Below are 26,753 nucleotides of genomic sequence, written 5' to 3'. Positions count from 1 at the left end.
GACGTGCAAGGTCCTCTTCTCCCACCGATGTGATGGCTTATTAATCACGTTTCATCTGCAAACATTGTAAACAAATGCTATCGTTGCGGGACAGCCATGGCTACAGATGGCATGGTCCTCTCATCTAGCTGTTGCTGAGGAAGAATGCATGAGAAGAGGACGGGTATTTTTTATTTCTTGTATGAGAAGCTCTAGAGTCCCCAGAGGCTTGTACCCCTGTATAAAATACTGTCACGTGTCCCCCTCGGAGACGCTAACAAATGTATAGTTCCATCAGAGCCTAATATCAGCCCCTCTTGTTCTAAAAACGAGGCCTGCAAGGAAGAAAAACCAGAGATTACAAAAGCTGAATTCTGTCCATGGAGCCAGAGCAGCTCTCGAGGAAGGTGCTGGGTCAGAGCGAGTCTGTGTGCATGGCGTGCACGGGCAGCGAGGCCGGGTGATGCCTGTGCACCGGCCATTACTGAGGCGGCTGCTGTAGCTGAATCCTGCGCTCGGCAGCGGCTGCCAGCATACGCCGGCGGAGGGCGACAGAGTCCGAAACCTCGCTTTCTGATGACGTAGAGGAGCCATCGTCTGAAGTTCTGTTCAGATAACGCCTGGTGGGACAACGGCAGAAAAAAGCAATGTATATTTGTATGGCCGCAATGTTACACTGTCGGATATGCACACATGTAGCAATGTGTGAACACATGACTAGCTAAAAGTTACACTCCTCTATGGATCATCACAAGTAATGGAGAATTTGTCGCTGACTTTATGTGAAATTGTAAAAAATGCATCTCAACATATAAAAGAGGAACTAAAATTAATATTATATCAATGGGTGTCCAGTTGCCACCCCGCCACCTCTTTTTCACTGTTTACCAGGCACAGCTCCATACTTTTCTAGTATGACAGGATGGGCCATCAAATTTTAATGTCCTGGATTAGCTCTTTAAAATGTGACAGCCATGAGATAGTGATGCTTTTGAGATGGACATCTATATAATGCCAAAGGAAACTCGAATTGGCGGGTGTAGAGGGCCCCAGATCCAGCAAAGGTCCTGGAGCTAATAGCTTGGCACCAATGATTGGACCGACAGGGCACAACACAAGTCTTACCAAGCAGAATAAATAGTGTTACCCACTTTCCTCAAAAAAATCCCATTCAGGGGTTATCGTAGAGTCTAGTCTTCTAATATACTGATCTAGTGTGTCACCGCCATCTGATCTCACACTCACTCCTACCTTCTGGCCAGCTGCACCATGTCCTCCTTCCTTTGGCTTAGCATTCGTTGCCTTTCTTCTGCAGACTTCGAGAAACGGCTGCCTCTGGCCTCAAAGTCCTCTGCCTCGGTGGGCAGTGCCTCTGCTTCCATGAAGTCTCCATATTCCTCTATACTTGGTGTCAAATTCAATGGAACGCGCTCAGTCTGGAAAAAAAAAAGGCAATAGATGCAATAGTGTGAACAGGGAAATACACATGAACCTGCTGTATATCTCTGCACAGTTATTCTTACCATTACCTGCACATCTCCGTTAGTTTCCTGTTGCTCCTCAGTATCGGGAGAGTCGTCAGGCCTGGCTTCCTCAGACCTCTGTAGAACAAGCAGATTCAGGATATTTTCTGCCACAGCGTTATCACTACCATCTTATGTGTACTATACAGTAATCACATTAATACACGGACCTGAGTGGGAAAAGGCACTTGAATACGTCCCTCTAAAATATTGTCTGTAGTGACCTCCACGGAGCGAGTGATCTGCAGATCCTGCAAGACCAGGTGATAAGGGACTTGAGGAAACATGTCTAACACCTGCCGGGCCTGTGGAGACAGGAGAGGAACACACTGTTTATATCACCCTTACATTTTTCGGAGAGCACCAAATGTTTGCCTTCCCCACAGATACGTACCATGGCATTTAACTGAGAGTTAGTCGCTTGTGCAATTCCTAAAATGTTGGTTGTGTGCATCACTTCAACCGAAAAACTCGGCAGCCAACTTGCAAACCTTGATCCTGTAAAAGAAGTAGCTAATTATCACAGGGGTTTTTGCATGCCCTCACCAGGAGGACATCTTGTGACTACAATTTCAGCAAGGATGGTAACCCGCAAAAGCAACTTTTACTCTAGTGGACCCAAATCATTCATGGATGAGTCCATTTTTCCTTCAAGCGGCCAAACTTTAATATTAAAAGGTCTGCTGGTGAGGAGCCGCCCCTGTAAATAAAAAACAATCTTACCATCAAAATGGAAGAAGTGATTGTGATGATTGAGGCGAGGTCGCCCCTCTGTCACGGTGATCGGGATGATATTTTGATCTATGTTGTCTCTCGGCTGCTCTCCGCGAGGTCTGGTGCCATCGGCCATATTGAGCGACATTCTACAGGTCGGACATGAAGTGTCCTGCTCCAGCCAAGAGCGGAGGCAGGAGCTGTGGGGGGGAAGACACACGCTTTGAAATAAATATTGAAATAAATAATAAAACTTTGTAGACTAAGCATCCAGGATATTTTTATATCAAGCAACCGCTTTAATCATCTCACTGGCTCCGAAAAGCGTCTTCTCTAATGCAGAGATTAGCACCTACTTGTGAAACAGATGCCCGCAGGGGAGCTTGCGTGCAGCTTGCATCGAATCCCAGCAGATGGCGCAGTCGTCGTTATTGGCCTCTAGCTCCTCGGACGTGGCAACTGCAAAGCTATAGGGAGTAAATGGTCACTTTATAAGGTGCGGCGTCTGGAGCGGGGGTAATGCTACACATACATATATATTAGATCATATCAGGAACCGGGGATCCACAGTTACACAACATAAAGAAATGCATATTTTAAGTTTACTTGTCATATTATTAGGACACATCTGAATTTTATTATTAACTAATATATATATTCTTAAATTTAAAAAAAACACTCATGAACCTGCGATCATTTGATCACTTGTACCATATACTGAAAACCTTCAGTATTGCAATATACAGTACTAATCAGAGTCATATAACAACAACATGGCAGCATCTAGGGTCTTCAGTAGGTCCCTGGACGGCCATATCAACACATTAGCAACCTGCAATCAGCTCTGAAGGAGGCCCATAGGCACCCGGGCAGGATAGGGAGGCCTAAAGGTGGCTGACTGTGATTGAGAACTGCATGTAAGAGGTTAGCAGCAATCACAACACAGCCAACATCTGCCCTTTATGGAGCAGGCTCAGCGCCTTGGCCCGCTCCACACTCAGCGCCTCGGCCCGCTCCACACTCAGCGCCTCGGACCGCTCCACACTCAGCGCCTCGGACCGCTCCACACTCAGCGCCTCGGACCGCTCCACACTCAGCGCCTCGGACCGCTCCACACTCAGCGCCTCGGACCGCTCCACACTCAGCGCCTCGGACCGCTTTATATACCCCGACATATATATTTATCAATGGGTGTTAACGAGGTAAACTAATGACACCCCCCACCAAACAGGATATTTACCTCTGTCTGGCATTTATACATCAGCATTTCTCTGGTGCTCTGTGTCTCTTTACACCTGGCCTTCTGTGATTATGTCTCATTTCATGTGACCACTGCAGTCAATCAAAGGCTGCAGTGTTCGCAGGAGGTTGGGTGTACTAAGACTGGAGGAGGACCGGAGAATATCTGTCCAGAGAAAACTAGGAGAGGTGAATACAGTGTGTTGTGTTGCCTTTCTTGCCCACATACAGCATTTATGACATCTTTGCTCAGAAGTAAACGTAGCTGTAAAGGTTACAGTCACATTTAATATTGTGGACGAAGAGTCAATTTAAGAAAAGGAGCATAAAAAAAACAAAATAAACCTACTGAGCCTCCATGTTCCCGACGACGCGCAAATAATTTTTGTGTCGGCGGAGTCTACGCTGTAGCTCATGGAAAAGGTGACGCAGTTGCATGAAGATGACCAGGCTTGCCATAGAAAGCCAGATGTTGCCAAATAACTAAGAAAAAAAATTAAAAGCCAATGAGCTTTCAAGAAGCGCACATCTTCCTTTATAGATCACGACGTTAGAAATTATAAGGTGAGAAGAAAACAAGGTCCTCACCAACATGTGAATATGATGCATCAGGTCCATAGAAAGGTGGCTCAGCTCCATCACAAAATCCGTGTAATACACGTAAGTCCCTTTACCTTCCCATGTTCCTTCGTGATTAAGGTCCCAAAGGTGGATCACGTAGCTGCAAAGAAAAACGGATGCTTCTTGATTGACAGCGCAGAGGTGACGGTATGCAGGGGGGTGGCGCTGATGAAAATAAGCAAAGTGCAGCCATAGTGTGCAAGCCATAAAGGCTGTATTTCAGCACAGGGGATGACGCATAATAGGTATCCGTGATGGTGTTTTACACTGTCCTATCCTGATTGAGCAAGTATAATAATACTGACCAGTTCCATTTAATGACCTAAGTCATCAAATCAGATCTATGGGGGTCCGAATAGCACTCCCGACAGACCAGCAGCGGACGAATGTAAAAAAAAAAAAAAAAAATATGAGCACAGCTGACAATTCCTAGTGTAATGAATAGGAGCCGATCTGCAGTGTTCAGCAGCGGCTGCTACACATTGACTACACCGTCGGAGCTAACAACATCTCATCAGTGGGGTGTCAGACCCCCATCGATCTGATTTTTACACTTGTCATATGTATAACATAGCAGGTACCCCCTACTTACCGTAACACAACGTGGGCTGTTCTTGCGGTCACCAGCAAACACTACAAGAAGAAAACAGGCAGGTGTTAGAGAATCGGAGGACGTGTCCTCTAAGGGTCACCCTGGGGGAGATGCCTATTGTACACTAAATTAAACACGACGTGTTAAGACCCTGTCCATCTATAATGAGTGCGCAGGATCATGTGGAGCTGCTACATGAAGCGACACAATAAAATGACTAACGTAGGTGAATACCACTGAACAATGTATTGGCACGGATGATAAATTAGCGACTAATTGCTTTATAATGCAACTACAGACAACAAAATGTGATCATTCATCCACATAGCCCTGCAATGCGTGTGTGCACATGGTCCATCCAGGCCGGCACCGGACGTAACTGGCGGAGAATGGATGGGATTGATAAATACTGGGGATCAATCAATGGAAAAAAGTTTCCCCTCCAGAGTTTTTCCATGAATGACATCTATAAATGGGAAAAGTGATAAATGTCGGATTGCTGGGGGTCCCAATGATCACTAGAAAAGGGAAGAGCCCACCGATCAGACGTTTATGGCAATCTGCGTCAGTCCATTCATACGCTGCTATAAAATGGGTGGTCTTTGACTTTATGGGCCGAAAACCGTAAACTGAAGCAATAATATAAATTTATAGACATCCAGCCAAGCGCTACGCTTACCTCGGCGGCCATGAACATCAGCGTGTGCATCCCGTGGGCATATCCGGCAAACACACACAGCACCGCCAAGCAGCAGCAGACCCCGAGCATGGCGGAGAGAAGAACCAGCACGCGGACATGGCAGCTCATAGGGGTGGTCGGTGAAAATGACAGCTGTAAGGAGGCGGTAAGAAAACAAAAACATTAATTCAGAAACAAGCGTTTGTGCCGCCCCAAAACCTTGTGAGACTGGTACGTACGTATTCGAATCTGTCTCTGCAGAGCTGCACCATGAGATGGAGGAAGACCAAGCCTGCGAACCAGAGGAACCACAGGACCACCTCCTCCACCGTCTGCACGTTCAACACCCCGAAGATGAAGATGAACTTGTAGAAGATGAAATTCCAAAACTTGTCCTTCAGATGCTGCAAAGACAGAAAAAGGCAGTGAGGCATGGTAGAAATCCACCAGCGAGGGTCTTCCCAGCTCCGCCATTCCTGGCTATGACCCTTACTTAATGAAGTAGCGACGTTACTAGTTAATTTGTGACAATTACAATAAGATGCCCCTGTACTCACCTGTCTCTCGCTCACGCGTAATGGACCGAACACCACATGTTGTATTAATTTAGCAACAAGCATCAGCAAACAGCAGACGGTGTTCACCAGCACCTACATGGGGAGGGGAGAAACATGATGGCTGTTTAACAAATTTTGCAAAAAAAATAAAAAATAAATTGAATATGCACAAGTAAATATAAGAAACTTTGTAATAAATCTTATTAGAGAAATCTGCTTCTTTCTCCACTTATGAGCCAGTTCTCTTTCCAAAGCAAGATGGCTGCCAGCTCACTGAGCGACTGATACCAGCTGCCTTATGAAGAGGGGAGTGGAAGACGAAGGAGGCACAAAATGAGAGAGCAAAACACCCACACAGACCCGTATAGTAAGGGTACATGCACACTTTTCAGGCAGAAGACATTTGGGGAAACCGCTGGCGGTGGCTCAAGATTGAACATGTGAACAGCAAGTCGTTTTTACATAGGTTCATTATTTTTAGACGCTTTTTCAGGCGGGTTATGTAGCATGCACATGTCATATGCATATACCCTAAGTGTTTGTTTCCTCACTCTAGAGCTGGATTCACAGTCGCACTGCTCGGTATTGCTCTATAATATCCTGCTTTTGAGCATGTGCTACATAGAGACAGGAAGGTCTGTGTGTGTCGTTTATTGGAGACATTATGGCACCTTGTCAATATCCACCAGCTCAGAGACAACTGAAAACTAGAGAGAGTGCCTGGAAAAAAAAATCCAAACCGGCTAGATTGCAAATCTCAAGCCTTGCCCAGCAGAGGATTTACAGTAAGTATCTAGCACCCCAAAAACATCATGTGACTTCAATAAAACAGGAAACTTATTCCAAATCCCCCTTTTTATGAGCAACATTGGAGAACCCCAGTGCTAGCCCCTCTCAGACATCTGTGGCCAGTAGTACAGGTCACGTCTTACATGCTGGAAACTCGGGGGCTATTTTTAAGGCAGAGCCTCCTAAAATAGTCAGCTATGGCGGCTCCGCTGTCTGCTTCTTCCTGACACCAGTTACTAGAGCAGATCACAGATTACTATATACAACGCTGATATGTCCAGAATATCCGTAGCCCATTCTTCAGTAAATGGGAACATTCAGCATAGGAATTAGAGGACTTACTTTCAAAACTCTCCCCAATGGGTGCAACAAAAGGTCTGAGGTTCATAGGTCACATGTACGGTAGGTGGGGGTATGTAATGAGGAGCGCTACCATCCCTTTATTATGCTAGATGGTGGGATCCCAAAAGGTGGGACACCCATAAATCAATGGACTATCCAAAGGAGACATTCCAGAAAACCCCTAAAATAGAAGGATTTTTTTTTATAGCGGGAGGTCCATCATTAATTAGCCAGAGTAGATACAAAACCAGACTCTCTGGTGACACAGCCTATTAGAGCATTTCATGGCACCATGAAATATTCACTCTCCCCTATGGTGGTCAACAGCACTGCAGCCAATCAGTGAGCTCAGGGATTAGCTGCAGTGCTGACGATGTGAAAGCGGAGATTCAATGATGGACCAGGGGAGGGAAGTAAAGCTCAGTTTGTTTGTTTTGTCCCCAAATGTAAACACATAAACACTCGGCTGCACTGAGAATGCATGTATATGAATGTGTCAGGAGACATTATGGCTATTTCCTGTTCACAGGTGCTTTTAGTTTGAGTGAGAAAACTGCAGCGTCACTGTGGGATCAGAAAAATGTACAAGAGAAATGCGAGAAACTTGTCTGCTCTTTGCTCCACTTCCCCAGATATCACGTGCTCTGACACATTCTTGCCGGATCTCTGACCCTCAAATCCCAGCGTAGGACTAATCTAAAAAGTAGAGTGACCAACACCGGGGTGGGCAGTGTGCTAATCTCCTGGGGATCAGGGACACCTCAGGTGCCCGGCTCTGACCCACAACGTGCTCCGATCACACCGGCCGCAGTGAAAAGACACAAATACATTTGTAGAGATATTCCCATCTCGAGACAGCCGAAGGTAACAAGAAAGCGGACGGGGGTCTTCTACCAAGCAGATTCCTTGCAGAATCTGCACAAATAAGAAGGTTATTGCAAACAGATCTGTAGAAACAATTTGCAGCGGCAGGGGATCTACATTAAATTGAGAGGTTCTCTGCGTTTTTTTTTACAGCGGGTATATACCGCAGACTCCATTCTATATATCTTCTATAGGGTGAAATTCCGAGGTGACCATCCATACACTGTGGACATCTCTTTACATCTGCCAATAGGTTCCACATGGACAAACCCTAAAGGGTCTCGGGCAGCACAAGTTTCAGGTTTGGGTTTCTGCAATCGTCCTATTCATCCGATAAAATAACCAGAGGAACAGAACACATATTTCAGTCTTAGAAATTTCAGCTACAAAATAAGCAGCAGATACATTTCCCCTAAAATGTAAATCCAGAGTAATGCGGCACCAGCGAAGAGAAGAGTGTGCGCTGCAGAACCCTGACAGGGGCGCGACGTGGTGAGGGCTTCGTACTCATAGAAACGCGTCCGCAGCAAGATCTGCAGGTCACATTGTTCCTGCTTGTGTTCTGTATTTCACCACAAGCTTTACCAAGGGCGAGATCCGCACTGAACTGCAGCAGACAGTCGGCACGCTGTAAAATGTCCTCAAGGTGTGAGGCCGGGGCAGGGACTGTCAGGAAGAAGATGGAGTCACTTGTGCTCTGCCTGACCGCAGTGTGCGACTGTGTTCCTGTGCCCACCTGAAAAGGGCGGACACGGTCAAAAATGAGGTCAGCCATACATTAACGGACAGATATATGAGGTACACGGGATGTCACTCACGTACACTATATGGGGTACACGGGATGTCACACATACAGTATATGGGGTACACGGGATGTCACACACGTACACTATATGGGGTACACGGGATGTCACACATACAGTATATGGGGTACACGGGATGTCACACACGTACACTATATGGGGTACACGGGATGTCACACATACAGTATATGGGGTACATGGGATGTCACACGTACAGTATATGGGGTACACAGATACAGCATATTGGGTACACGGGATGGCCACACGTACAGCATATGGGGTACACGGGATGTCACAAGTACAGTATATGGGGTACATGGGATGTCACACACAGTATATGGGGTACACAGATACAGCATATTGGGTACACGGGATGGCCACACGTACAGCATATGGGGTACACGGGATGTTACACATACAGTATATGGGGTACATGGGATGTCACACACAGTATATGGGGTACACAGATACAGCATATTGGGTACACGGGATGGCCACACGTACAGCATATGGGGTACACGGGATGTCACACATACAGTATATGGGGTACACGGGATGTCACACATACAGTATATGGGGTACACGGGATGTCACACATACAGTATATGGGGTACATGGGATGTCACACATACAGTATATGGGGTACACGGGATGTCACACATACAGTATATGGGGTACACGGGATGTCACACATACAGTATATGGGGTACATGGGATGTCACACATACAGTATATGGGGTACACGGGATGTCACACGTACAGTATATGGGGTACATGGGATGTCACACGTACAGTATATGGGGTACATGGGATGTCACACGTTCAGTATATGGGGTACATGGGATGTCACACATACAGTATATGGGGTACACAAATACAGCATATTGGGTACACGGGATGGCCACACGTACAGCATATGGGGTACACGGGATGTCACACATACAGCATATGGGGTACATGGGATGTCACACACAGTATATGGGGTACACAGATACAGCATATTGGGTACACGGGATGGCCACACGTACAGCATATGGGGTACACGGGATGTCACACATACAGTATATGGGGTACATGGGATGTCACACACAGTATATGGGGTACACAGATACAGCATATGGGGTACACGGGATGGCCACACGTACAGCATATGGGGTACACGGGATGGCCACAAGTACAGTATATGGGGTACATGGGATGTCACACACACTATATGGGGTACATGGGATGTCACACACACTATATGGGGTACATGGGATGTCACACGTACAGTATGTGGGGTACACAGATACAGCATATGGGGTACACAGCATGTCACATGTACAGTATATGGGGTACACAGATACAGCACATGGGGTACCCGGGATGTCACACGTACAGTATATAGGGTACATGGGATGTCACACGTACAGTATATAGGGTACATGGGATGTCACACGTACAGTATATAGGGTACATGGGATGTCACGTAGAGTATATGGGGTACACGGGATGTCACACGTACAGTATACGAGGTACACGGGATGTCACACGTACACTATATTGAGTACACGGAATGTCACACACGTACATACGGGGTACACGGGATGTCACACGCACACTATATGGGGTACACGGGATGTCACACACGTACACTATACGGGGTACACGGGATGTCACACACGTACACTATATGGGGTACACGGGATGTCACACACGTACACTATATGGGGTACACGGGATGTCACACGTACAGTACATGGGGTACACAGATACAGCATATGGGCTACACGGGATGTCACACATACAGTATATACTGTAGGTTACATGTGATGTCACACGTACAGTATATGGGGTACACAGATACAGCATATGTGGTACGCGGGATGGTCACACGTATAGCATATGGCAGAGGTGTCAAACTGCATTCCTCGAGGGCCGCAAACAGGTCATGTTTTCAGGATTTCCTTGCATTGCACAGGTAATAATTTAATCACCTGCACAGAATTATTCCAGCACCTTGTGCAATGCAAAGGAAATCTTGAAAACATGCATGGTCTGAGGCCCTCGAGGAATGCAGTTTGACACCTCTGGCATATGGGGTACACGGGATTTCACAAGTACAGTATATGGGGTACATGGGATATCACACACGTACAGCATATGGGGTACACATGATGGTCACACACGTACAGTATATGGGGTACACGGGATGTCACACACTATATGGGGTACACGGGATGTCACAAGTACAGTATATGGAGTACACGGGATCACACGTACAGTATACGGGATATCACACGTACAGCATATGGGGTACACGGGATGGTCACACGTACAGTATATGGGGTACACAGGATGTCACACGTACAGTATATGGGGTACACAGATACAGCATATGGGGTACACGGGATATCACACACGTACAGCATATGGGGTACACGGGATATCACACACGTACAGCATATGGGGTACACATGATGGTCACACACGTACAGTATATGGGGTACACGGGATGTCACACATACAGTATATGGGGTACACAGATACAGCATATGGGGTACACGGGATATCACACACGTACAGCATATGGGGTACATGGGATGTCACACATACAGTATATGGGGTACACAGATACAGCATATGGGGTACACGGGATGTCACACGTACAGTATATGGGGTACACAGATACAGCATATGGGGTACACGGGATGTCACACGTACAGTATATGGGGTACACAGATACAGCATATGGGGTACACGGGATGTCACACGTACAGTATATAGGGTACATGGGATGTCACATGTACAGTATATGGGGGACACGAGATGGTCACACGTACAGTATATGGGGTACACGGGATGTCACACGTACAGTATATGGGGTACACGGGATGGTCACACGTACAGTATATGGGGTACACGGGATGTCACACGTACAGTATATGGGGTAGACGGGATGTCACACGTACAGCATATGGGGTACACGGGATATCCCACACGTACAGCATATGGGGTACACGGGATGTCACACACACTATATGGGGAACACTATATGGGGTACACGGGATGTCACACATACACTATATGGGGTACACGGGATGTCACACACGTACACTATATGGGGAACACTATATGGGGTACACGGGATGTCACACGTACAGTATATGGGGTACACAGATACAGCATATGGGGTACACGGGAATGCACACGTACAGTATATAGGTTACATGGGATGTCACACGTACAGTATATGGGGTACACGGGATGTCACAAGTACAGTATATGGGATGTCACACATACACTATATGGGGTACATGGGATGTCACACGTACAGTATATGGGGTACACAGATACAGCATATGGGGTACACAGCATGTCATACGTAAAGTATATGGGGTACACAGATACAGCATATGGGGTACACGGGATGTCACACGTACAGTATATGGGGTACACAGATACAGCATATGGGGTACACGGGATGTCACACGTACAGTATATAGGGTACATGGGATGTCACATGTACAGTATATGGGGTACACGGGATGGTCACACGTACAGTATATGGGGTACACGGGATGTCACACGTACAGTATATGGGGTACACGGGATGTCACACGTACAGTATATGGGGTAGACGGGATATCACACGTACAGCATATGGGGTACACGGGATATCACACACGTACAGCATATGGGGTACACATGATGGTCACACACGTACAGTATATGGGGTACACGGGATGTCACACACTATATGGGGTACACGGGATGTCACACGTACAGTATATGGAGTACACGGGATCACACGTACAGTAATAGGGGTACACGGGATATCACACACGTACAGTATACGAGGTACACGGGATGTCACACGTACACTATATTGAGTACACGGGATGTCACACACGTACATACGGGGTACACGGGATGTCACACGCACACTATATGGGGTACACGGGATGTCACACACTATACAGGGTACACGGGATGTCACACACGTACACTATACGGGGTACACGGGATGTCACACACACGTACACTATATGGGGTACATGGGATGTCACACACGTACACTATATGGGGTACATGGGATGTCACACACGTACACTATATGGGGTACACGGGATGTCACACACGTACACTATATGGGGTACACTATATGGGGTACACTGGATGTCACACGTACAGTATATGGGGTACGCGGGATGGTCACACGTACAGTATATGGGGTACGCGGGATGGTCACATGTATAGCATATGGCAGAGGTGTCAAACTGCATTCCTCGAGGGCCGCAAACAGGTCATGTTTTCAGGATTTCCTTGTATTGAACAGGTGATAATTTAATCACCTGCACAGAATTATTCCAGCACCTTGTGCAATACAAAGGAAATCTTGAAAACATGCAAGGTCTCAGGCCCTCGAGGAATGCAGTTTGACACCTCTGGCATATGGGGGACACGGGATGTCACAAGTACAGTATATGGGGTACATGGGATATCACACACGTACAGCATATGGGGTACACGGGATATCACACACGTACAGCATATGGGGTACACGGGATATCACACACGTACAGCATATGGGGTACACATGATGGTCACACACGTACAGTATATGGGGTACACGGGATGTCACACACACTATATGGGGTACATGGGATGTCACACGTACAGTATATGGTGTACACAGATACAGCATATGGGGTACACGGCATGTCACACGTACAGTATATAGGGTACATGGGATGTCACATGTACAGTATATGGGGTACACGGGATGGTCACACGTAGAGTATATGGGGTACACGGGATGTCACACATACAGTATATGGGGTAGACGGGATGTCACACGTACAGTATATGGGGTAGACGGGATATCACACGTACAGCATATGGGGTACACGGGATATCACACACGTACAGCATATGGGGTACACGGGATATCACACACGTACAGCATATGGGGTACACGGGATGTCACACACACTATATGGGGTACACGGGATGTCACACGTACAGTATATGGAGTACACGGGATCACACGTACAGTAATAGGGGTACACGGGATATCACACGTACAGTATACGAGGTACACGGGATGTCACACGTACACTATATTGAGTACACGGGATGTCACACACGTACATACGGGGTACACGGGATGTCACACGCACACTATATGGGGTACACGGGATGTCACACACACACACTATACAGCATATGGTGTACACGGAATGTCACACCTACAGTATATGGGGTACACAGATACAGCATATGGGGTACACGGGATGTCACACACGTACACTATTACGGGGTACACGAGATTTCACACACGTACACTATACGGGGTACACGGGATGTCACACGTACACTATATGGGATACACAAGATATCACACGTACACTATATGGGGTACACGGGATGTCACACACGTACAGTATATGGGGGTACACGGGATGTCACACGTACAGTATATGGGGTACACCGGAGGGCACACAGATACAGTATTATCAAAGGCACAGGATGGTCACAGGTACAGAATATTGCGGTCACAGGCGGTCACACAGGTACAGTATATTGCGGGCACAGGCGGTCACAGGTACAGTATATTGCGGGCACAGGCGGTCACGGGTACAGTATATTGCAGGCACAGGCGGTCACACAGGTACAGCATATTGCGGTCACACAGGTACAGCATATTGTGGGTACAGGCGGTCACACAGGTACAGTATATTGCGGGCACAGGCGGTCACACGGGTGCAGCATATTGCGGGCACAGGCAGTCAAAGGTACAGTATATTGCAGGCACAGGCGGTCACGGGTGCAGCATATTGCGGGCACAGGCAGTCACAGGTACAGTATATTGCAGGCACGGGCGGTCACGGGTACAGTATATTGCAGGCACAGGCGGTCACACAGGTACAGCATATTGCGGTCACACAGGTACAGCATATTGTGGGTACAGGCGGTCACACAGGTACAGCATATTGCGGTCACACAGGTACAGCATATTGCGGTCACACAGATACAGTACATTGCGGGCACAGGCAGTCACAGGTAAAGTATATTGCAGGCACAGGCGGTCACACAGGTACAGCATATTGCGATCACACAGGTACAGCATATTGCGGTCACACAGGTACAGTATATTGCGGTCACACAGGTACAGTATATTGCCGGCACAGGCGGTCACACGGGTGCAGCATATTGCGGGCACAGGCGGTCACACAGGTACAGCATATTAAAGTCACACAGGTACAGCATGTTGTGGGCAGAGGCGGTCACACAGGTATTGTATATTGCGGGCACAGGCAGTCACTGGTGCAGCATATTGCGGGCACAGGCGGTCACAGGTACAGCATATTGCGGTCACACAGGTACAGCATATTGTGGGTACAGGCGGTCACACAGGTACAGTATATTGCAGGCACAGGCAGTCACACGGGTGCAGCATATTGCGGGCACAGGCAGTCAAAGGTACAGTATATTGCAGGCACAGGCGGTCACGGGTGCAGCATATTGCGGGCACAGGCAGTCACAGGTACAGTATATTGCAGGCACGGGCGGTCACGGGTACAGTATATTGCAGGCACAGGCGGTCACACAGGTACAGCATATTGCGGTCACACAGGTACAGCATATTGCGGTCACACAGATACAGTACATTGCGGGCACAGTCAGTCACAGGTAAAGTATATTGCCGGCACAGGCGGTCACACGGGTGCAGCATATTGCGGGCACAGGCGGTCACACAGGTACAGCATATTAAAGTCACACAGGTACAGCATGTTGTGGGCACAGGCGGTCACACAGGTATAGTATATTGCGGGCACAGGCAGTCACTGGTGCAGCATATTGCGGGCACAGGCGGTCACAGGTACAGCATATTGCGGTCACACAGGTACAGCATATTGTGGGTACAGGCGGTCACACAGGTACAGTATATTGCAGGCACAGGCAGTCACACGGGTGCAGCATATTGCGGGCACAGGCAGTCAAAGGTACAGTATATTGCAGGCACAGGCGGTCACGGGTGCAGCATATTGCGGGCACAGGCAGTCACAGGTACAGTATATTGCAGGCACGGGCGGTCACGGGTACAGTATATTGCGGGCACAGGCGGTCACAAAGGTACAGCATATTGCGGTCACACAGGTACAGCATATTGCGGTCACACAGATACAGTACATTGCGGGCACAGGCAGTCACAGGTAAAGTATATTGCCGGCACAGGCGGTCACACGGGTGCAGCATATTGCGGGCACAGGCGGTCACACAGGTACAGCATATTAAAGTCACACAGGTACAGCATGTTGTGGGCACAGGCGGTCACACAGGTATAGTATATTGCGGGCACAGGCAGTCACGGGTGCAGCATATTGCGGGCACAGGCGGTCACAGGTACAGCATATTGCGGTCACACAGGTACAGCATATTGTGGGTACAGGCGGTCACACAGGTATAGTATATTGCAGGCACAGGCAGTCACACGGGTGCAGCATATTGCGGGCACAGGCAGTCAAAGGTACAGTATATTGCAGGCACAGGCGGTCACAGGTGCAGCATATTGCGGGCACAGGCTGTCACAGGTACAGTATATTGCAGGCACGGGCGGTCACACAGGTACAGCATATTGCGGTCACACAGGTACAGCATATTGCGGTCACACAGGTACAGTACATTGCGGGCACAGGCGGTCACACGGGTGCAGCATATTGCAGGTACAGGCGGTCACAGGTAAAGTATATTGCAGGCACAAGCGGTCACACAGGTACAGCATATTGCGGTCACACAGGTACAGTATATTGCGGGCACAGGCGGTCACACAGGTACAGTATATTGCGGGCACAGGCGGTCACACGGGTGCAGCATATTGCAGGCACAGGCGGTCACACGGGTGCAGCATATTGCAGGCACAGGCGGTCACAGGTAAAGTATATTGCAGGCACAGGCGGACACACGTACAGCATATTGCGGTCACAGATACAGCATGTTGTGGGCACAGGCGGTCACACAGGTATAATATATTGCGGGCACAGGCAGTCACGGGTACACCATATTGCGGGCACAGGCGGTCACAGGTACAGTATATTGTGGGCACAGGCGGTCACACAGGTTAAGAATATTGCGGGCACAGGCGGTCACACGGGTGCAGCATATTGCGGGCACACGTGGTCACACAGGTACTGTATATTGCGGGCACAGGCGGTCACACGGGTGCAGCATATTGCGGGCACAGGTGGTCACACAGGTACAGTATATTGCGGGCACAGGCGGTCACACAGGTACAGTATTATCAAAGGCACAGGATTGTCACACAGGTACTGTATATTGCGGGCACAGGCGGTCACACAGGTACAGCATATTGCGGGCACAGGCGGTCACACAGGTACAGTATATTGCGGGAACAGGCCGGTCACACAGGTACAGTATATTGCGGGCACAGGCAGTCACACGTGCAGCATATTGTCGTCACACATAAAGCATATTGCACGCACAGACGGTCACACAGGTACAGTATATTGCGGGCACAGGCGGTTACACAGGTACAGTATATTGTGGGCATAGGCAGTCACACGGGTGCAGCATATTGCGGGCACAGGCGGTCACAGGTACAGTATATTGCAGATACAGGCGGTCACACAGGTACAGCATATTGTGGGCACAGGCGGTCACACAGATAGTATATTGCGGGCACAGGGGGTCACATGGGTGCAGCATATTGCGGGTACAGGCGGTCACACAGGTACAGCATATTGCGGTCACAGGTACAGCATATTGTGGGCACAGGTGGTCACACAGGTACAGTATATTGCGGGCACAGGCGGTCACAGGTACAGCATAGTGCGGTCACACAGGTACAGCATATTGCGGGCACAGGCAGTCACACAGGTACAGTATAATGCGGGCACAGGTACAGTATATAGAGGGCACAGGCTTGTCACACAGGTAAATTATATCGCAATCGCAGTCACAGGTACAGTATATAGCAGGTACAGGCTGGTCATACAGGCACAGTATATCGCGGTCACTGGTACAATATAACATGTGCACAGGCGGTCACACAAGTACAGTATGTCATGTGCACAGGCGGTCACACAGGTACAGTATGTCATGTGCACAGGCGGTCACACAGGTACAGTATGTCATGTGCACAGGCGGTCACACAAGTACAGTATGTCATGTGCACAGGCGGTCAAACAGGTACAGTATGTCATGTGCACAGGCGGTCACACAGGTACAGTATGTCATGTGCACAGGCAGTCACACAGGTACAGTATAGCATGTGCACAGGCAGTCAAACAGGTACAGTATAGCATGTAAACAGGCGGTCACAAGTACAGTATATTGTTTGCAGACGATCATACAGATACAGTATATAGCAGACACAGGCGGTCACACACGTACAGAGTCACACAGGCACAGTACATGATAGACACAGGCGGTCAGCCAGGTACAGTAAATCGCAGGCACAGGCGGTCATACATGTACATGTGTTATGTGTTGGGTATAAACTGTAAACGGGCCAAATATACAATAAGGAGGTTACAGCTATGTAGTTTATACAAGTTATCTCACACACAATATATAGTGTATACAGACAGACATACAAGAACAATATACACTCATGGATTGCACATGAGACAATATATATATATTATCTATACTGGTCAAACGTACAGTGAGTATATATAGCCAGTCATACAAATACAGAGTGCGCGTGTTTGTATAAATATATAAATACATACAAATATATATATATATATATAGATATATATATATATATATATATATATATATATATATTCATATTCACAGTACAGACCAAAAGTTTGGACACACCTTCTCATTTAAAGGTTTTTGTGTATTTTCATGACTATGAAAATTGTTAATTCAGACTGAAGGCATCAAAACTATGAACTAACACATGTGGAATTATATACTTAACAAAAAAGTGTGAAACAACTGAAATTATGTCTCATATTCTAGGTTCTTCAAAGTAGCCACCTTTTGCTTTGATGACTGCTTTGCACACTCTTGGCATTCTCTTGATGCCAAGTATGTACACAGTATGTAGACACCAGTGACACGCACAGTACACAGTATGTAGACATTGTTGACACCCGCACACAATATGTAGACACAGGTGACACACACAGTACACAGTATGTAGACCCCAGTGGCACGCACAGTACACAGTATGTAGACCCCGGTGACACGCACAGTATGTAGACACCGGTGACACCCACACACAATATGTAGACACAGGTGACACCCGCAGTACACAGTATGTAGACCCTAGTGACAAGCACAGTATGTAGACACCGGTGACAAGCACAGTATGTAGACACCGGTGACAAGCACAGTATGTAGACACCGGTGACACCCACAGTACACAGTATCTAGACACCGGTGACACGCACAGTACACAGTATGCAGACATCAGTGACACCCACAGTACACAGTATGTAGACCCCGGTGACATGCACAGTACACAGTATGTAGACCCCGGTGACACCCACAGTAGACAGTATGTAGACACCAGTGACACGCACAGTACACAGTATGTAGACACCGGTGACAAGCACAGTACACAGTATGTAGACATCGGTGACACCCACACACAGGTGACACCCACAGTATACAGTATGTAGACACCGGTGACACACACAGTACACAGTATGTAGACCCCGGTGACACGCACAGTACACAGTATGTAGACACCAGTGGCACGCACAGTATACAGTATGTAGACCCCGGTAACAAGCACAGTATGTAGACACCGGTGACACCAACAGTTACACAGTATGTAGACACCGGTGACACCCACAAACAATATGTAGACACAGGTGACACCTGCAGTACACAATATGTAGACACCGGTGACACGCACAGTACACAGTATGTAGACACCGGTGACACCCACAGTATGTAGACACCGGTGACACGCACAGTACACAGTATGCAGACATCGGTGACACCCACAGTACACAGTATGTAGACACTGGTGACACCCACAGTATGTAGACACCAGTGACACCCACAGTACACAGTATGCAGACACCGGTGACACCCACAGTATGTAGACACCAGTGACACCCACAGTACACAGTATGCAGACACCAGTGACACCCACAGTACACAGTATGTAGACACCGGTGACACCCACAGTATGTAGACACCAGTGACACCCACAGTACACAGTATGCAGACACCGGTGACACCCACAGTATGTAGACACCAGTGACACCCACAGTACACAGTATGTAGACACCGGTGACACCCACAGTACACAGTATGTAGACACCGGTGACACGCACAGTACACAGTATGTAGACCCCGGTGACACGCACAGTACACAGTATGTAGACACCAGTGACACGCACAGTACACAGTATGTAGACAACGGTGACACGCACAGTACACAGTATGTAGACCCCGGTAACAAGCACACTATGTAGACCCCAGTGACACCAACAGTTACACAGTATTTAGACACCGGTGACACCCACACACAATATGTAGACACAGGTGACACCCGCAGTACACAGTATGTAGACACCGGTGACACACACAGTACACAGTATGTAGACCCCAGTGACAAGCACAGTATGTAGACACCGGTAACACGCACAGTATACAGTATGTAGACCCCAGTGACAAACACAGTATGTAAACACCGGTGACACCAACAGTACACAGTATGTAGACATCGGTGACACCCTCACACAATATGTAGACACAGGTGACACCTGCAGTACACAGTATGTAGACACCGGTGACAAGCACAGTATGTAGACCCTGGTGACACGCACAGTACACAGTATGTAGACATCGGTGACACCCACACACAGGTGACACCCACAGTACACAGTATGCAGACATCAGTGACACCCACAGTACACAGTATGTAGACCCCGGTGACACGCACAGTACACAGTATGCAGACACCGGTGACACCCACAGTACACAGTATGTAGACACCGGTGACACCCACAGTACACAGTATGCAGACCCCGGTGACACGCACAGTACACAGTATGTAGACCCCGGTGACACGCACAGTACACAGTATGCAGACACCGGTGACACCCACAGTACACAGTATGTAGACCCCGGTGACACGCACAGTACACAGTATGTAGACATCGGTGACACCCACACACAGGTGACACCCACAGTACACAGTATGTAGACACCAGTGACACGCACAGTACACAGTATGTAGACATCGGTGACACCCACACACAGGTGACACCCACAGTACACAGTATGTAGACATCAGTGACACCCACAGTACACAGTATGTAGACCCCGGTGACACGCACAGTACACAGTATGCAGACACCGGTGACACCTACAGTACACAGTATGTAGACACCGGTGACACGCACAGTACACAGTATGTAGACATCAGTGACACCCACAGTACACAGTATGTAGACCCCGGTGACACGCACAGTACACAGTATGCAGACCCCGGTGACACGCACAGTACACAGTATGCAGACATCAGTGACACCCACAGTACACACTATTTAACACAAAACTCATAAAACTTCAGATGAACTTGTGGCCGGGAGTATAATCGTATCTCTCCCCCAGTAACACTGTCCAAATCTATGGGACAAATCAGGGAACTCCAAAATACATATAACACAAGAGAACGGAGTGAAAAAATCCCAAAAATCATATTCATAAAAAAATATCAATTTTATTAGATCAATATAAACTATTAGGTAAAAATACAAAACAAGCACATAGCCTTACTAAGGTGTAGAGGAAACCTATGGTATGCCAGGGAAATAGGGGGAAAAAGGAAAACTTAACGTCCCAGGTGCAGCCTAAAATGTAATCAACATACCAAAGACTCACGGATTCATTCCGCAGCCCCATGTAACACAGCAGTGCAGCGGTACAATGCAAATATAAAGTGCCACAGTGCAATACAATACCGCTACTGATAGTAGCCAGGCAGCTTACCCATGTGTATGGACGATTCCCCCGGTTTCCACAAGCGGCCCCCCTGACGCACGTTTCGCCGTCTGCTTTTTCAAAAGGGGTTCCCTTATGTAGACACCAGTGACACGCACAGTACACAGTATGTAGACCCCGGTGACACGCACAGTACACAGTATGTAGACACCAGTGACACGCACAGTATGTAGACATCGTTGACACGCACAGTACACAGTATGTAGACATCGTTGACACCTGCACACAATATGTAGACACAGGTGACACACACAGTACACTGTATGTAGACCCCAGTGACACCAACAGTTACACAGTATTTAGACACCGGTGACACCCACACACAATATGTAGACACAGGTGACACGCACAGTACACAGTATGTAGACACCGGTGACAAGCACAGTACACAGTATGTAGACACCGGTGACACCCACAGTAGACAGTATGTAGACACCGGTGACACCCACACACAATATGTAGACACAGGTGACACCCACAAACAATATGTAGACACAGGTGACACCTGCAGTACACAATATGTAGACACCGGTGACACGCACAGTACACAGTATGTAGACACCGGTGACACGCACAGTACACAGTATGTAGACACCGGTGACACCCACAGTACACAGTATGTAGACACCGGTGACACCCACAGTACACAGTATGTAGACACCGGTGACACCCACAGTACACAGTATGTAGACACCGGTGACACGCACAGTACACAGTATGTAGACACCGGTGACACGCACAGTACACAGTATGTAGACCCCGGTGACACGCACAGTACACAGTATGTAGACACCGGTGACACGCACAGTACACAGTATGTAGACACCGGTGACACGCACAGTACACAGTATGTAGACACCGGTGACACGCACAGTACACAGTATGTAGACACCGGTGACACCCACAGTACACAGTATGTAGACACCGGTGACACCCACAGTACACAGTATGTAGACACCGGTGACACCCACAGTACACAGTATGTAGACACCGGTGACACCCACAGTACACAGTATGTAGACACCGGTGACACCCACAGTACACAGTATGTAGACACCGGTGACACGCACAGTACACAGTATGTAGACACCAGTGACACGCACAGTACACAGTATGTAGACACCAGTGACACGCACAGTACACAGTATGTAGACACCAGTGACACGCACAGTACACAGTATGTAGACACCGGTGACACGCACAGTACACAGTATGTAGACACCAGTGACACGCACAGTACACAGTATGTAGACACCGGTGACACCCACAGTACACAGTATGTAGACACCGGTGACACCCACAGTACACAGTATGTAGACACCGGTGACACCCACAGTACACAGTATGTAGACACCGGTGACACCCACAGTACACAGTATGTAGACACCGGTGACACGCACAGTACACAGTATGTAGACACCGGTGACACCCACAGTACACAGTATGTAGACACCGGTGACACACACAGTACACAGTATGTAGACACCGGTGACACCCACAGTACACAGTATGTAGACACCGGTGACACACACAGTACACAGTATGTAGACACCGGTGACACCCACAGTACACAGTATGTAGACACCGGTGACACGCACAGTACACAGTATGTAGACACCAGTGACACCCACACACAATATGTAGACACAGGTGACACCCACAAACAATATGTAGACACATGTGACACCTGCAGTACACAATATGTAGACACCGGTGACACACACAGTACACAGTATGTAGACACCGGTGACACACACAGTACACAGTATGTAGACACCGGTGACACCCACAGTATGTAGACACCGGTGACACGCACAGTACACAGTATGTAGACACCAGTGACACCCACAGTACACAGTATGTAGACACCGGTGACACCCACAGTACACAGTATGTAGACACCGGTGACAGGCACAGTACACAGTATGTAGACACCGGTGACACCCACGCTACACAGTATGTAGACACCAGTGACACGCACAGTACACAGTATGTAGACACCGGTGACACCCACAGTATGTAGACACCGGTGACACCCACAGTATGTAGACACCGGTGACACCCACAGTACACAGTATGTAGACACCGGTGACACACACAGTACACAGTATGTAGACACCAGTGACACGCACAGTACACAGTATGTAGACACCGGTGACACCCACAGTATGTAGACACCGGTGACACCCACAGTATGTAGACACCAGTGACACCCACAGTACACAGTATGTAGACACCGGTGACACACACAGTACACAGTATGTAGACACCAGTGACACCCACAGTACACAGTATGTAGACACCGGTGACACGCACAGTACACAGTATGTAGACACCGGTGACACCCACAGTACACAGTAAGCAGACACTGGTGACGCGCACAGTACACAAAACACAGGTCACACACACAGCATACAGACTCCTGTCACACACACAGTATATACACTCCTGTCACACGCACACGGTATATACACTCCTGTCACACACAGTATATATACTCCTGTCACACACACACACAATATATATACTCCTGTCACACACACACAGTATATATACTCCTGTCACACACACACACAGTATATACACTCCTGTCACACACACGGTATATACAGTCCTGTCACACACACGGTATATACACTCCTGTCACACACACGGTATATACAGTCCTGTCACACACACGGTATATACACTCCTGTCACACACACGGTATATACACTCCTGTCACACACACGGTATATACACTCCTGTCACACACACACACAGTATATACACTCCTGTCACACACACGGTATATACACACTCTTCTCACACACACGGTATATACACTCCTGTCACACACACGGTATATACACTCCTGTCACACACACGGTATATATACAGTCCTGTCACACACACAGTATATACACTCCTGTCACACACACACGGTATATACACTCCTGTCACACACACAGTATATACACTCCTGTCACACACACACACGGTATATACACTCCAGTCACACACACACGGTATATATACTCCTGTCACACACACACGGTATATATACGCCTGTCACACACGCACGGTATATACACACTTCTCACACACACGGTATATACACTCCTGTCACACACACGGTATATACACTCCTGTCACACACACGGTATATACAGTCCTGTCACACACACACGGTATATATACAGTCCTGTCACACACACGGTATATATACAGTCCTGTCACACACACAGTATATACACTCCTGTCACACACACACAGTATATATACAGTCCTGTCACACACACACGGTATATATACAGTCCTGTCACACACACGCGGTATATACAGTCCTGTCACACACACACGGTATATACAGTCCTGTCACACACACACACGGTATATACACTCCTGTCACACACACACGGTATATACACTCCTGTCACACACACACGGTATATATACAGTCCTGTCACACACGGTATATACACTCCTGTCACACACACACACGGTATATACAGTCCTGTCACACACACACGGTATATACACACTCTTCTCACACACACGGTATATACACTCCTGTCACACACACACGGTATATACACTCCTGTCACACACACGGTATATACACTCCTGTCACACACACACGGTATATACACTCCTGTCACACACACACACAGTATATACACTCCTGTCACACACACGGTATATACACACTCTTCTCACACACACGGTATATACACTCCTGTCACACACACACACACGGTATATACACTCCTGTCACACACACACGGTATATACACTCCTGTCACACACGGTATATACACTCCTGTCACACACGGTATATACACTCCTGTCACACACGGTATATACACTCCTGTCACACACGGTATATACACTCCTGTCACACACACGGTATATACACTCCTGTCACACACACGGTATATACACTCCTGTCACACACACGGTATATACACTCCTGTCACACACACGGTATATACACTCCTGTCACACACACACGGTATATATACTCCTGTCACACACACACGGTATATATACTCCTGTCACACACACGGTATATACACTCCTGTCACACACACACACGGTATATACACTCCTGTCACACACACACACGGTATATACACTCCTATCACACACACGGTATATAGACTCCTGTCACACACGGTATATACACTCCTATCACACACACGGTATATAGACTCCTGTCACACACGGTATATACACAGCCGGCACTCACCCACACTCCCAGGCCGTCTGACACCAGGTACCGGCCTATGTCCGCTGCCGCCGCCGCCTCCCCGGGGCCTTCTGACAGTTGTCCCCGGAGCTCCTCCGCCTCCTCCCGGCCGTGCTCCTCATCTTCCTCGCCCCTCAGGCTCCGGTAGGCGCTCAGCAGACTGAGGCCCAGCAGGAGGCCGCTCAGGCCGGTGTATGTCCGCAGGCTGGGCCACGGGAAGCGCTCCAAGAAGAGCAGCGGCATGTTCAGGAAAGCCCGGGGCCCCCCGGGGCCTGTCAGTGACGGGAGCAGGAAACCGCGGCTCTGTGGTAGTGTGAGGCCCGGCAATGTGACACATCAGCGGGCGCACTCTCTCGGCTCCAGTCTCCGCGCTCACACACTTCTGTCCGCCGCTGCCTTCCGTACGTTCATCGGTGAGACAGCGCCCTCTGCTGGTGGCGGAGCGCAGGTTCCCACAGTGTCACCCCAGCACACCAGCGGGTCACCCCCTGACAGTGTCACCACAGCACACCCGCGGGTCACCCCCTGACAGTGTCACCACAGCACACCCGCGGGTCACCCCCTGACAGTGTCACCACAGCACACCCGCGGGTCACCCCCTGACAGTGACACCCCAGCACACCCGCGGGTCACCCCCTGACAGTGTCACTCCAGCACACCCGCGGGTCACCCCCTGACAGTGTCACCACAGCACACCCGCGGGTCACCCCATGATAGTGTCACCACAGCACACCCGCGGGTCACCCCATGATAGTGTCACCCCAGCACACCCGCGGGTCACCCCCTGACAGTGTCACCCCAGCACACCCGCGGGTCACCCCCTGACAGTGTCACCC

General features: G+C 48.5%; 1 protein-coding gene across 1 annotated transcript; it reads right to left on the bottom strand.

The window, feature by feature from the left end:
- Positions 1 to 153: 153 nt before the first annotated feature.
- Positions 154 to 26,500, bottom strand: AMFR (autocrine motility factor receptor). Its single transcript, XM_069738672.1, has 14 exons — positions 25,918 to 26,500; positions 5,905 to 5,997; positions 5,587 to 5,751; positions 5,348 to 5,500; positions 4,669 to 4,709; positions 4,044 to 4,176; positions 3,805 to 3,938; positions 2,573 to 2,683; positions 2,226 to 2,416; positions 1,897 to 2,000; positions 1,673 to 1,807; positions 1,509 to 1,580; positions 1,231 to 1,415; positions 154 to 599 (listed from the first exon to the last, which is right to left on the bottom strand). Exons 1-14 carry the CDS (start codon positions 26,158 to 26,160, stop codon positions 461 to 463), a joined length of 1,899 nt encoding a protein of 632 aa, XP_069594773.1. The 5' UTR covers positions 26,161 to 26,500; the 3' UTR covers positions 154 to 460.
- Between the last annotated feature and the right edge of the window lie 253 nt (positions 26,501 to 26,753).

Source organism: Ranitomeya imitator, chromosome 9, assembly GCF_032444005.1.
Source record: "Ranitomeya imitator isolate aRanImi1 chromosome 9, aRanImi1.pri, whole genome shotgun sequence".
Lineage (NCBI taxonomy): Eukaryota > Metazoa > Chordata > Amphibia > Anura > Dendrobatidae > Ranitomeya > Ranitomeya imitator.
This window is presented reverse-complemented; position numbering and strand designations above follow the sequence as displayed.